At 41.2% G+C, this 12,945-nt stretch overlaps 3 protein-coding genes across 4 annotated transcripts in view; all 3 read right to left on the reverse strand.

Moving 5' to 3' along the window:
- The window catches only part of aqr (aquarius intron-binding spliceosomal factor), a 69,309-nt gene extending 67,883 nt beyond the window's left edge, over positions 1 to 1,426 (reverse strand). For both annotated transcript variants that reach the window (XM_049595589.1, XM_049595587.1), the window contains exons 1-3: positions 1,309 to 1,426; positions 733 to 837; positions 126 to 182 (exon numbers count right to left, since the gene is read on the reverse strand). In XM_049595589.1, the coding sequence (XP_049451546.1) occupies positions 126 to 182; positions 733 to 816 (141 nt within the window). In that variant the 5' untranslated portion in view covers positions 817 to 837; positions 1,309 to 1,426. The remainder of the gene's footprint in view (positions 1 to 125; positions 183 to 732; positions 838 to 1,308) is intronic.
- Positions 1,427 to 1,638: 212 nt separating this feature from the next.
- On the reverse strand, positions 1,639 to 5,527 carry LOC125901358 (zinc finger protein 770-like). Its single transcript, XM_049597019.1, has 2 exons — positions 5,411 to 5,527; positions 1,639 to 5,093 (listed from the first exon to the last, which is right to left on the reverse strand). The coding sequence occupies exon 2, from the start codon at positions 5,042 to 5,044 to the stop codon at positions 1,748 to 1,750; it is 3,297 nt and encodes a 1,098-aa protein (XP_049452976.1). The 5' UTR covers positions 5,045 to 5,093; positions 5,411 to 5,527; the 3' UTR covers positions 1,639 to 1,747.
- A 3,657-nt stretch (positions 5,528 to 9,184) lies between these two features.
- The window catches only part of dph6 (diphthamine biosynthesis 6), a 76,383-nt gene continuing 72,622 nt past the window's right edge, over positions 9,185 to 12,945 (reverse strand). Inside the window, exon 15 of the mRNA XM_049596981.1 lies at positions 9,185 to 12,704. Within this exon, the coding sequence (XP_049452938.1) occupies positions 12,586 to 12,704 (119 nt within the window). The 3' untranslated portion in view covers positions 9,185 to 12,585. The remainder of the gene's footprint in view (positions 12,705 to 12,945) is intronic.

Raw genomic sequence — 12,945 nt, forward strand, 5'->3', positions numbered from 1 at the left:
AACTAACACTATGATAAACACAGTATATGGAGCATGTATTTGCAACTTCTTTCTTAAAGTAGTTCAGCTACAAAAACTAAATATACTTTTGAAACCTCTGAGATTCAGCAATGCATATAACTCACCTTGGCATCAAAGGGCAGTTTGTTCTTTGCATGAGGTGCCCAATATTTATTAGCCAACTGAAATAAGAAATAAAAAAACACATGAAGAATAATAATCATGGCAGCATCAGCATACAAAAGTTCATAAAGCAACACAAAAGTTGATACAAATGATTCCTTATAAAGTTGTAGACGTAAGGAAAATTAATAACTTAGAACTAGATATATACTTTTGGGGTTTTCTGGTTTGGATGTTACTGGTTCACTAGAGAACTATCTAAAAGCAAAAATTCAACATATATTCACTCTTCACTTCTAGACTGACCATTATGTGATCCAAAACACAAACACCCATGTCCTCTGTCACAAGTACACTCCTCTCATTTGCCATCATTTTCCCCACCTCACACATTGGGACTTTTTGAACTGTATGTGGTAGGATCTTCTATACAGGTATAATTTAGGTTCACTTGACAGAGATACTTGATTACAGAAAGATGCACAAAACCGAGTGCAGGTGAGCAGATGTCTGTAAAACATATGGAGTGCACATACAAAACAGCATGGGACAACGTACTTCAACACACAGTACAGGACCACATATGTAGTGTACATGCAGAATGCTTACCTGTGTGACATATTCGGCATTTATCTGAGACACAGAAGGCGCTGCAGCCTTTTTAGCGGGGGTTTCTTTCTCCGTGGTGGCCATCTCAAACAGCTACGATGACGACTAACAAAGAGAGAAATAATTTATTGTATGAAAGTAACCGTAGCTACTCTATGAAACCAACAGGCTTTGGACTTAGCTATGTGTACTGAGCTCGTACCTTACACCAATGGACTCACTATAACGTTAAGCAAGTATGGTGCTGAGAAAGTTAGCTAGCTGGATTAAAAACTTCAGTAGGTCATATTAGTGAAAAGTGTGTGCAATTCTTAACACCACAATTACGTACATGCCTTTTTGGTACTTTAACCAAACGCAGTATGAATGTTATATGTTCACAGAACGTATTATTATTAGCATAGCGTCGTGAAACGCTAACATGAGTAAACGTTAGCTATTTTGAAAAACCAGGAGTTGAGCTAGGCTAATTAGTAGCACTCACAGGCTAACACTGAAATAACTTCCAACGTTTAAGTTACTGTTAGCCTCACTGTATAAATAAATATGTGATAATAATTAAGTACGCTCACAAACCTTCAAGTTTAGTTCAGCATGAGTGTAACTGTCGGTAGACAGCCGGTTACGCATGTACACAACCAAAACGCGCTGGACGCGACCCACTTCCGGAATGGGTACGTCGCTAAAATCGTCCCCAGGTACAAAGTCTTCCGCTCCTACTGTTAACGTGTTTTTTTTTAAAATTTCTCAAAAACAACTCAAGTCTCAACTAAAACTGGAAAAGAGTTTTGTAAAATAATATAATTTTTTTTTGACATATTTTCACATCCAATTCAATGTGCAGTTTAAACAAATTCAGCAAGAGGCAATATAAAATATCATGAAACATGTTTAATTCATCAAATACTTAAAATATACAAGTCCATATTATACATCAACTGCATACTATACATACAGCATACAAAAATACAACTGTACAAATAAAACCAACATTACACAGTAAAAATGCAAACTATCAGTGAGTCAGTCTGTGTTTTCCAATATGTGCTGCCTGACTGAACGTCTTGCCACAGATGTCACAACTGAACGGCCTCTGACCTGTGTGGATAACATAATGCCTTTTCAGTTTAGAGGGAGTCACAAAACGTTTGAAGCAAATGTCACAGCGATTCTTGTCGGCTGGCTTTGTCATTTCAGGTTGAACATGAGTTGAACAAACATGTTGCTTGAGATCGCTTTGACTCTTAAAACTTGTGATGCAATTGCCGCATTCGAACACAATTATCGGTTCGGACCAGTAATCATCCGGCTGCGTTTGATTCTCAACCACAGGACTTGGGAGTGCATCACTGAGCAGCTTGTTGCTATCTGAAATAGCTGCAACTCCTTTCGGCGCCAGCGGACATGTTGTTTCTACAGTATGTGCATTGCTTTCATACTGTTGCAACAAAGGTGCCATGTTTTGATTTTGGACAAGCTTATTTATTTCAGAAGCAAGATCAGAGGGGAATGAATAACTGTAACTGTCTGTAGCTTGATGACAATTGTCTCTCTGCGTTTCCTCTGCTTTTCTCTGCTCCTCTTGGGAGCCTACTTCTGGCACCGCCAACCACTCAGTGTGTCTCGCCTCTGCACAATAAGATAAATCTCCATCACTTAAAGAGTAATGACCAACACTTGTGTAATGTGACTCCGGCTGCTCTTTTGTTGCATCTACATTAAAATCTAAAAGGTTTACACTGCATGTATCCTGGAGATGGTTGGGAATTTGTATTTGTTCTTGAATACAATCAAACATCTTGCTACTCTGTCGGCATTTGTGTTCGTGAGTTTTTAGGTGACTGTGCTGTGTGAAGGTTTTGCTGCACAGGCTGCATTTGTACGGCCTCACCCCAGAGTGAGTGACCATGTGTCTTGAGAGCTTGTTTGGAGCAGGAAAGCTCTTAAAGCATATTCGGCATGTGTGAAGTTTCTTTTCTTTACAAGCTATGTTACTTTTAGCTTTTGTCTTTAAGAGACCGTTCGCTTTTGCACTCACTCCATTACCTTCAGCACAATCAGAATTTGACACTGTATTGTGTGTGTTTGCAGATTTTTTCTTCTGAGGGATACGAACACTGATTCTTGGGTAAAGCTGCGGCTGACAATGTGCTTTCTCTTTTCTGCTGTTCCCCTGCTGATTGACTGGCTTGGGTGGTTTGCCCTTACAGGTACTTCCTTCATGGATTTTTAGATGCCCAGCTTGCCTGAATGCTTTCCCACACCCAGCACACTGAAATGGCTTCACACCTGTGTGCACCATTTCATGCCTTTGTAATTTAGAGGCACACGGAAAACACTTTAAACACCGGGAGCACTGGTGTCGCAAGATGCCGGAATTTTGCGTTGACTTAGGGATCTGTTTCCTTTTCGCAGTCACGTTAGAAACATTTCGCACAACCTCATTGTTCTTAGAGGTATGCGGCAACAACTTATCTGGTTCTCTGTTACTCTCAATAATTACTACAGAAGAGGTCTCATCTAAATGTTTCACAGAGCCTACATAGCTGCCAGTGTGTGTCTCAAAGTCCTTCTTGTCTGCTAACATTTCCTGGAGTGAGACGTCTGCTGCAGTCCTTGTGTTAAACCTGCCTCTACGAGACGGCGGCCGACTGATATACAGCGATCGTTGTTTGGGATATCTAGACCGCAGGTGTGAGCGACAGTGGACCCTCAAGTGTGATTTCTGACGAAATCTCTTTCCACATGTCTCGCAGGCAAAGGGCCTTTGTCCAGTATGAGTCATCGCATGCCTCTGAAGTTTTGATGCGGATGGAAAATATTTTAAACATGTATGGCATTGATGTAAAGGTTTAATTCTCTGCCGCTTTCTGGTGGCACGGCAGGTTTGCCTCTGCTGCTCTGCTGCTGTGATTAACTCAGAATCCTGAGGAAGCGAGTCACTGTAATCACTGCCATTTGGACTCCATGTTTCTGGTTTAACAATGATGTTCAAGTCGATGGGTTCAGGTGAATGTTTCATTGCGTCAGAATCAGACATCCTATCATTGCTGTTTTGCACAGAGGTAAGACCTCCCAATTCTTTCTGGTTCCTGTGAATTTTACGATGACGTATTAAATTGACTTGTAGCCGAAATGATCTGCTGCAGATCGCACACTGGAATGGTTTTAAGTGTTCACGTGTTGAATGTTGCTGCTCTTGTTCATCTGACTTATGATGAATACTCTGACACGGACCGCTCGTATTTAATGGTTGCTCTTGATTTACGACTGCCTCTGACTTGATTTCAGTCGTGTTCAGATCCTGCACTGCATTTACACTTATTTTACACTGGAGCTCCAGTTCCATTGAGGAATTCGTGCAAGGGCGATGGCTGGTGGGTCGCTGTTGCGGTGCTGACTGAGGCTGCAGACCTGAGCTTTGTCTGCTATGACAAAACCGCTGTTGTTTCTTTTCAGTGCCGGCAGTAAGTGGGCATCTATTTGGACTATTTAAATGACACTGTAAATGTTCCTTCTGTCTGAAGGATTTGAAGCAGTTCTTACAAGAGTAGGGTTTCTGCCCCGTATGAATAAGGAAATGCCGTTGTAATTTGGATGGTGTGCAGAAGGTTTTCAGACATTTATGACACTGGTGTTTTAAGGTAATTTTGCCTCTACCTGAGCTCAATTTTTGTGTCTGCAGGTGCCCTTTTGAATAACCCTGTTCAGAAAAAGTCTTGCTTGACTCTCTACCTGTCTCACATTGTTTTGGTTTGTTATGAGTTGGTGCGTGAACCCAAAGCTGAAGAGATGAGCTAAATGACTTCAAGCAGACTTTGCAGGTGTATCCCCTGCTGGCAATGCGTACAGATGTGTCCCCATTTGCAGAATCAACTTGCGTCTGAGGTACTGCATCCAGAGTCACTGAGCCATTATTTACACATGGCATATTTTCAGAGGACGGAAGAAAAATGTTGTCAGTCACAATTTCCCTTTTCTGTTCCATATGGGAGGCCACAGAAGATGATACAGGCACAGGCATTGGAGTGTAGTTACTTCTGCCATGTGTGTTAATCCCTGCAGCTGGATTATCACATTTTGGGTGCTGGTCACGAGTTAAAATTCCATGCTGTAGATCCTGAGATCCCGTTGGAGGCCTTGAAGGATGGACTTTCTGTAAGTGCAGTTTTAGATGATGAGACTGTGAGAAGGCTTTTCCACAGATCGTGCAGAGGAAGGGTCTCTGGCCAGTATGGATGACATAATGTCTCTGAAGTTTAGATGGCGATGGGAAAGACTTTGAACAAAGATGGCACTGATGCAACTTCATCTCAGCAACTTCTCGAATTTCCCCCAAAGTGGCGATCCTCTCATTCGACCTAGAGCAAAGTACATGGCATTAGACGTAAAGCCAGCATTGAGTAACTTAAACTAACCTCGATATAATTATAATTAACAGTCAAATATAATGATTTATGTTAATGAACTTCGAAAACAGAAACGTAACCTAATATTCCTTATATGTATAATGCCAACAATATATTACTGCAACTCGCAGTACGATAATTTCCAGAGTCTTTAACAATAACCGCCATTACACACTGCTAACACAACAATTTGAAATAAGCGTTTACAAAAACGTCGGAACTGGCTAACAGTCCTCGCTCTGATGGGGTATAAGTCAAAAAACACTTACTATATACTTCCTAAGTCCTACTACAACGAATATGTTTATTGTGAGCTGTAAATGTCGGTGTTCTGTTAGCTTTCTTGCTAACAATGCAACATTCTGTGACGTCAAGCCGGAACTCAGGCATGTGCGTCACTCTAAAAGGTACGGCGGGCAACACAGATATTTAGTTCCTATCCGGAGCGAGGAGACATTTTATTGATTTAATTTTCGCGATATTCATGTTTTTATTAGAAATAAACAGTCATAAAACTTAAAACTATAATGCTAACGTGCTAGCCTGTCATGTATTCTTAGCAAATCTGCCTCAAACATTACAACCATTCTAATTGGTTGGTTGTTACACTAAACACAAAAGTGAAATAAACGGTCATAGCCTATTCTTTGTTTTTTATGTGCAGTGGGATCCAAAATCTTTTGCAACAGGCTTTGTCATGAATTGTCTCAAATCTGACAATAGGTAGCTACATACATCAAACCTTGGAGAATGGGCCTTCAGTGATTCCCAACTTGGAGATTTGCTTGTATTCACAGAATAGCATCCGTAGCAAAATTATTATTCCAAATAAACTATTACATTTGTTTAATTTAATAATTTATTTTCTTTGGTATTTTTTGTGATGAACAGGTATGCAATTTTTATGTAGCCTACTGATATTCTTGACCTGATTCTTTTTCTCTACATGCTGTTGCAGGTCGACCTGAGAACCTCCATTCACATGACCATGTGACCTCTAGCATCTGATAAATGCCCTCCTGGACCACTCCCACTCTCTCCATCTTCCTTGGCAGCAGCACTGCTGTCCACCTCTATTTTGCCTCTTTTGTTCTGATATTTTGTTAGATTCATTTGACAAAATGGCAAAAAAAATTTGACAAAACTTTGACTACTCTGTTGCTCCCCTGAGCTGGGGCATAACATACTGGAGCTTTGTTGTAGCTTTAGTCTTCGTGTGGCTTGCGGTAGGCATTTATGCATTGGAAACCAGCAGGCTTGTAAAATGACCTGCAAACAGGCAACCTAACAAAATCCTTCAAACATGCTCCTAAGACAATTGCCCATAAGCAACTGACACTAACCACATTGTCACAACACTACCAAAAAAAACAAGTGATGCAACCCAAAGGGGAAGCACCATACAACCTACCAGGGACAGAAAAACAGTGATTTATGATCAATGACCATACACGTGGGACCTCCAGAACTCCATGTCATCAAATATGCAGTGCTCAGTAATATAATAATAATAATATAAAATTTTAGCCCTCACAGCTAAACAACTTGCTATGAAACAAAGCTGCTTCCATAAACCTAAAGTAGCAAAAATGGCCTATTTACTAACTTGTCTGTCTCTCAACAAAACCAGATACCAGAGCAAACGCACAACACATTAGAGCACACAGCTGAACCAGGTACCTAACCAGCAAGTGCAATCAAGGATGTGCCTGCTACTACCAAAGGTACAACACACTTTGCAACACTCAACCTGAATGGACAAGCCCTCAGTTGTCATGAGGTAGCAACACATCCAAACTGGGCCAAATCACCACAAAGCCTAGATGTCATCTTACCAACATGGTGAATCTTAGCTTCTGATGAGCCCCCTGTTTGTTACAACTCAGCTCTTAGGGTGCAACAAGGATGGGAGAGGAGTTAATGAAAAGTTTAAAACTTATTTACATGTCTGCGTGTATAGGTGTGTGGAAATGTCTGTAGACAACGCAACAGAACAGCAGCTGTGCTGTGAGGCAAGAGGAGGAAACTGCTGAAAGGTGGTGAGCTTTATATCATGAAGCACATTGGCCCAGGTGTGGCTCATGATGTCAACGATGATCCTCCACCTTGACCCGCATCCTGTGACAAAAGAGACCAGCCAGGAAAACAGGCACACCTAGTGGAGTGGAGGGGTCGTCACACAATGATGATTGCTGGCTAATATGTATGTTAATGTTATCCAATGTCATGTCTCTGATCATGTGATGAGACGATATGTGCACGATAGCCTACATTACTGGGCCTGTCATAATAGCATCCATTGGGGCCAAACGTAACTACCTTATGCCACTGCTCCACAATGTGCCACTGACATTGGCGACTTTATTGTAATAATGCCTCTATAAAGTACTGCATGTGGTCACTGGTCAGATACTTTAAACACTTTGTATTATAAATTGACATTTTGTGGCATTGATCTCAGCCTGTGAACCTTTATTGTAGCTGACCAGCTCAGGTGAATTGGTGTGTGGATATTTCTTCTGCCATCCTCTCTTGATTGTCCAGTGTATCAACGCACCTCAGATAAACTTTTTTGTTGCCCTAAGAAGGCACAGCTTCACAGCCGCCCTAAGACTAACTAAGCAGGCCCACGCAGGTCAGGTGTTCCCAAGGGTGTTTCTAGGATTTAAGGACTTTCAGGGCTCAGCCTGGTCTTCTTTTAGGTGGCCCGGGGGTCCTCCTTGGTTCTGGCAATTTACACACACACACACACACACACACACACACACACATATACATACATATATATATATATATATATATATATATATATATATATATGCCTCAGTGTTTTGGCAGGTTTGAAAAATGTAAGAATGTTCCCTTTCAGGAGTAACACAGGCGGCAATATGATTCCATTTTGTGCTGCGTTGAGATTTAAGGTACTGGTCTAGTGTTTGATCTGTGACCCTTGTTTAGTCTGGCAAAACCCAGAAAGAGTAACCACAAACCCTGCTGAATGTACTTCTGGTTCTATAGTTTTCATACCAGTGGTTGTTGATATTTTCTGGACATTTGATATTTCTATAGTGAATGGCAGAATCAAACAGGAGGTGTCCATATGTCCAAGGATACGGCACAACAGGATTTCATGCTGTAAACTATTTGACTTGTCCAGCAGAAGTGAAATTGATCAGTCACTTGACAAAAATCAATCACAATCTTTTTTGATGATCGATTGTTATTCAAAAGTTTTGAAAAGATGGAATATGCACAGGAAACTATCAAATTATACCCCAAAATTTAAAATTAAAGACACTTAACAATATGGTAGAAATAAAGCTGAACTGTTAGGTAATCAGAAATAAAAAAAATATCACACACAGGCAACCATTAATTAAAATTATAGACAAAAAAATAAAACAGTAAAAATGCCAAAATTAAGAAATGTTTAGCATGAGTAGATGAGGGATAAATGTTATTATTTGTAGTTCTAATGCTTCTTTTATAAATTGTTGTATAAATACCGTACATATTCAATTGAAAACTTATATATTGCACTGTTTAAGTTGACCACAAGAGGGCAGCAGACACCACTCAATAGCATGTGACGGCTTGCCAGTTCAGCAGATAGAACAAGTCTCATGTAGTCAGCGCTGTGACCACGAAGACATGCTTTCACAATACGTCAGGAAGGAAGAAAACAATACATTATGAAACAAAAAGGACTCAAATATGCAAACAAACAAAACCACAGTCACTGAGGCAAACAGACCACAATGTCAGGAGGCGTCTCGTGCAGCAAGGCCGCTCCAGAGCTGGGCTCCCCTACTGTAGCCCACACTGCTAAGGGGAAAGAGAGTCACACACATCAGCCTGGTTAGCCTGGAGGAAGAAACACACAGTTAAAGTCCATGTGCAAGGCCACAATGACAAGAGCCGCAGGCTGGTACACTGTGCACAAAGGACAATGTTAGCCACAACAGCCAGTTTGTTTGCAGAGCGGTTGCAGGTCAGCTTAGTAGAAACTGTACATTTGACAAAACACATGAGAAAACTAAATGTCACCCTGTCTTTATTCATTTTGTGAGAAAACACAGCGGTAAAGACACAAAGAAATGTGTCTGCCAAAGGCCATCACGTTGGCTATGATGAGGGTGTGATGATATGCTTGTGGCTTTGCCTGAGCCTGTATGAAAACATGCCCGCTGAAAGACAGAATGTAATGTTTACAGCGTGATCGACAAGTGGTTGTCGTGTGCTGAATTTTAGTGGCGGAGCTCCTCTATGTTTACTGAAAGACTTATATTTCTGTGTTCTGTGACACATAAAACCCTTGAAATTTAACAACTGTTCCACCAGAGAAAAAAGCACATGGATTCAAAACCCAATACATATATATCTGGTAAATGTGGCATTTTAATAATAAAATTAAAGGTCCAGTGTGTAGATTTAGGTGGATGTATTGGCAGAAATGATATATAATAAGTATACATGTATGTTTTTCTCAAGTGTATAATCACCTGAAAATGAGAATCGTGTTTTCGTTACCTTAGAACGAGCCATTTATATCTACATAGTGAGCGGTTCCTCATCCATGGAGTCCACCATGTTGCACCGCCACGTTTCTAGAGTAGCCAAGAATAGACAAACCAAATAATTGCTCAAGATAGACATTCACGTTTTTGTGTCTGAACCGTAGTCAGCAGTCCCTCTGCAATTAGCAATGTAAGAAAAGCAGGTTTTTTTCTACAAGACACTGCTTTATTCAGTGTTTTTACCAGTTTAAATCCTAGCGTCCATTTATTTTGAAGATAAAGAGATGTCTGTGGATAATTTTGCTCCCAGTAAAAATTTATAGTTAGTAGATAAAAAGATGAGAACACATTAGCAGATGCTTGGCTAGTGGCCCATACGGATTTGTAACAGGAAACAGCTTGATACAGTGTTTTACCACTTTAAATCACCACCTCCATTTGTTTTGGAGTGGAAGAGACCTCTGCGGATAATTCTGCTCCCAGTAAAAACGTCCTGAACATCTGGATCTTAAGTTACCAGAAAAAAAAGGTGAGAACACATTGGCAGGTACTGGGCTAGTGTCTCGACTCCGATATGCCAAACAGCAACGGAGAAACACTTATTTGTGACATGAAACTGCTTTATTCAGTGTTTTTACCGGTTTAAATCATCTGGTCCATTTCTTCTGGAGAGGAGGAGACCATTGTGGATAATTCAGCTTCCGGTAAAAACCTCCTAAACATCTGGATCTTAAGTTATCAGAGAAAAAAAGTGAGCTCATATGAGCAGGTAATAAGCTAGCAGCCCATCTCGGAGAAACACTGATTTGTGACATGAAACTGCTTTATTCAGTGTTTTTACCGGTTTAAATCATCAGGTCCATTTCATTTGGAGAGGAGGAGACCTTTGTAGATAATTCAGCTCCCGGTAAAAACCTCCTTAACATCTGGATCTTAAGTTATCAGAGAAAAAAGGTGAGCACATATTAGCAGGTACTACATTAGCGGCCCATCTGCAAAGCCAAACAGCACCAGAGAAACACTGATTTGTGACGTGAAATAGCTTTATTCAGTGTTTTCACCAGTTTAAATCACCACCCCCATTTGTTTTGGAGAGGAAGAGACCTCTGCAGATACTTCGGCTCCCGGTAAAAACCTCTGAAATAATAAACAATAAAGGAATTCTAACCGAGAGAAGTTTCAGCTGCTTGCCATCTGCAATTCTCACCACTAGATGCCACTAAATCCCCCTTAATCTCGCACACTGTTTCTTTCAATCTAGTGCCTTATATATAATTGAAATACATTTTCATGGACTGCTGTGTGTTGTTTTTCATTTTAATTGCTTAATTCGAACAGAACAAAATTCTCAATCATTCCCATAAACCACTGTTTATCAGGGAAGACTGTCGATCATGCATAGTCAACACAGTCGTGTTAGGCAAGACCTTGCTTGGCATACACACGCAGAAAGTTAAAGGGAGCAAGAAAATTGACAGGGATTACATTTTTTGAAGAATGTTTTCTTTGGTTATTTGTGTCATTGCAAAATCTGTGGCTGTTAAACAGCTGCATTTATTGAAAACATTAAAACAATCAAATATTTGTGGATGAAATGTACTCAGGTGTATGAGTACATATTAAAAGTACTTCATGAAAAAAAATACCCATATCTTAGTGCGTTTGTGGCAATGGCATCAGTTCACAAACTTCTCAGTCTCCCCCTGATGTGGCCCTTTAAAACCAAACAGGCGAACATTAACACACACTGTATATTTATGGGGCATTGGCTTGCTCACTCTCATAAATAATTGCTTGTTTGTGTTTTTCAACCCTCAATAAAAATCTTCAGGCTCTATTGGCTGCCTCTATTGTTCAATTTTTGATAACAACAATCAAAACAACACTGCAGTGGGTGAAGATCAATAGCCCACTCCGTTCTCCCGCCATCACGAGCGCGATGAAGAGAATAGCCGGAGTGAAGACGCATTCCAGCTCAGATCATCAATACAGTTCATGATCTTTGAGAAAAGAAATGTTCCAGGAGCAATGGTTAATAGTGCTATTTTCTTCCCACATTGTCACAATATCCATTGACAGCCCCAACACACACACACACACACACACACACACACACACACACACACACACACACAAGCACACAGAACACACACCTGCCCCGCAGCTGTGCGTTGTAGTGTCCCTCTCCTATTAACCAGGTTGCCTTAGAATCAATAGAAAACATAAAGAGGCTTAATCTTTTCAGGTGCTCGGCACTGATTGCCTATTACACAATAATAACACACCTTGAATCCCATGGAGCATGAGAGGGACAAACACGGTCACCGCGTGCGCACACATTACACACTGCCACAAACCAGTCACACAGTAAATCTATAGGTTTACAACTGAACAGATGGTGTCAGTGGTGGCGCGAGGCCTTTATGAGGGGTGTTAGCTAACGTGGTGAGAGAAATTCCACCTCAAACAGTGGGATATCAGGGGATACAGTTTATCGCCTCGTGGAATGAGACACTGCCGGTGTGTCCTTTTGTAGACTACGGTCTCCAGTCTACTGGTATGCAGCGTTAGGTTATAGACGGCTCCTCTTCAAGGCAGAATAACAGCTGCTGCAGTATACAACTCCAGTGGAGGACTAAGTGAATTATTGGCCTAAGGTCTGGGATATGAAGTGGAATAAACACATCCTCAAAACTGCACATCATCAAAAGCACTTGGAGACAGACAAAGCTTTGCATTTCAACAATCAGGGGTGATAAACAGTCAACATTAATGAGCAGTTATGCAGCTTTTATTTTCCACATTCACTGATGTCCTGTTGTAAGTCATTAGGTGTCGGGCTGTCAAGAGTCGCTCCTCTAGAAAAGCCCCACTGAATTCCAGTGCCGTGGATGACTGGAGTCCGGTTGTTGACTCTGGCTGCGGTTCTATAAACTGAGCCAGCAGGACAGGTGGAGGATCTGGGAGTCAGGCAAGTCCAGGACTGGAACCAGGGCCATGGATGGACTGGACTCTCCGAGAGAGCTTGTCAAACTTTCTTCAAGTCCTGGCAGGTAAGGGTGGGGAGGGAGATATGGGGGTGAGGGCAAAAAAAGACGGAGGTGTTAGTTTCATGAGAACTTAGGCTGGTGTTTGACATTAGGTTCTCATACAGCTGCTCCGCTGGGGCCGTCCCAGGACAGAGGCTGCACTTAACCCTTCGACCAGGGAACATGGTCCTATTTACAAATTATTGGCATTCTTAAATCCTTGACAGATTGTACCCCCCACCTCCAACTCCCTGCAGT

This window comes from Epinephelus fuscoguttatus, linkage group LG14 (assembly GCF_011397635.1).
Source record: "Epinephelus fuscoguttatus linkage group LG14, E.fuscoguttatus.final_Chr_v1".
NCBI lineage: Eukaryota > Metazoa > Chordata > Actinopteri > Perciformes > Serranidae > Epinephelus > Epinephelus fuscoguttatus.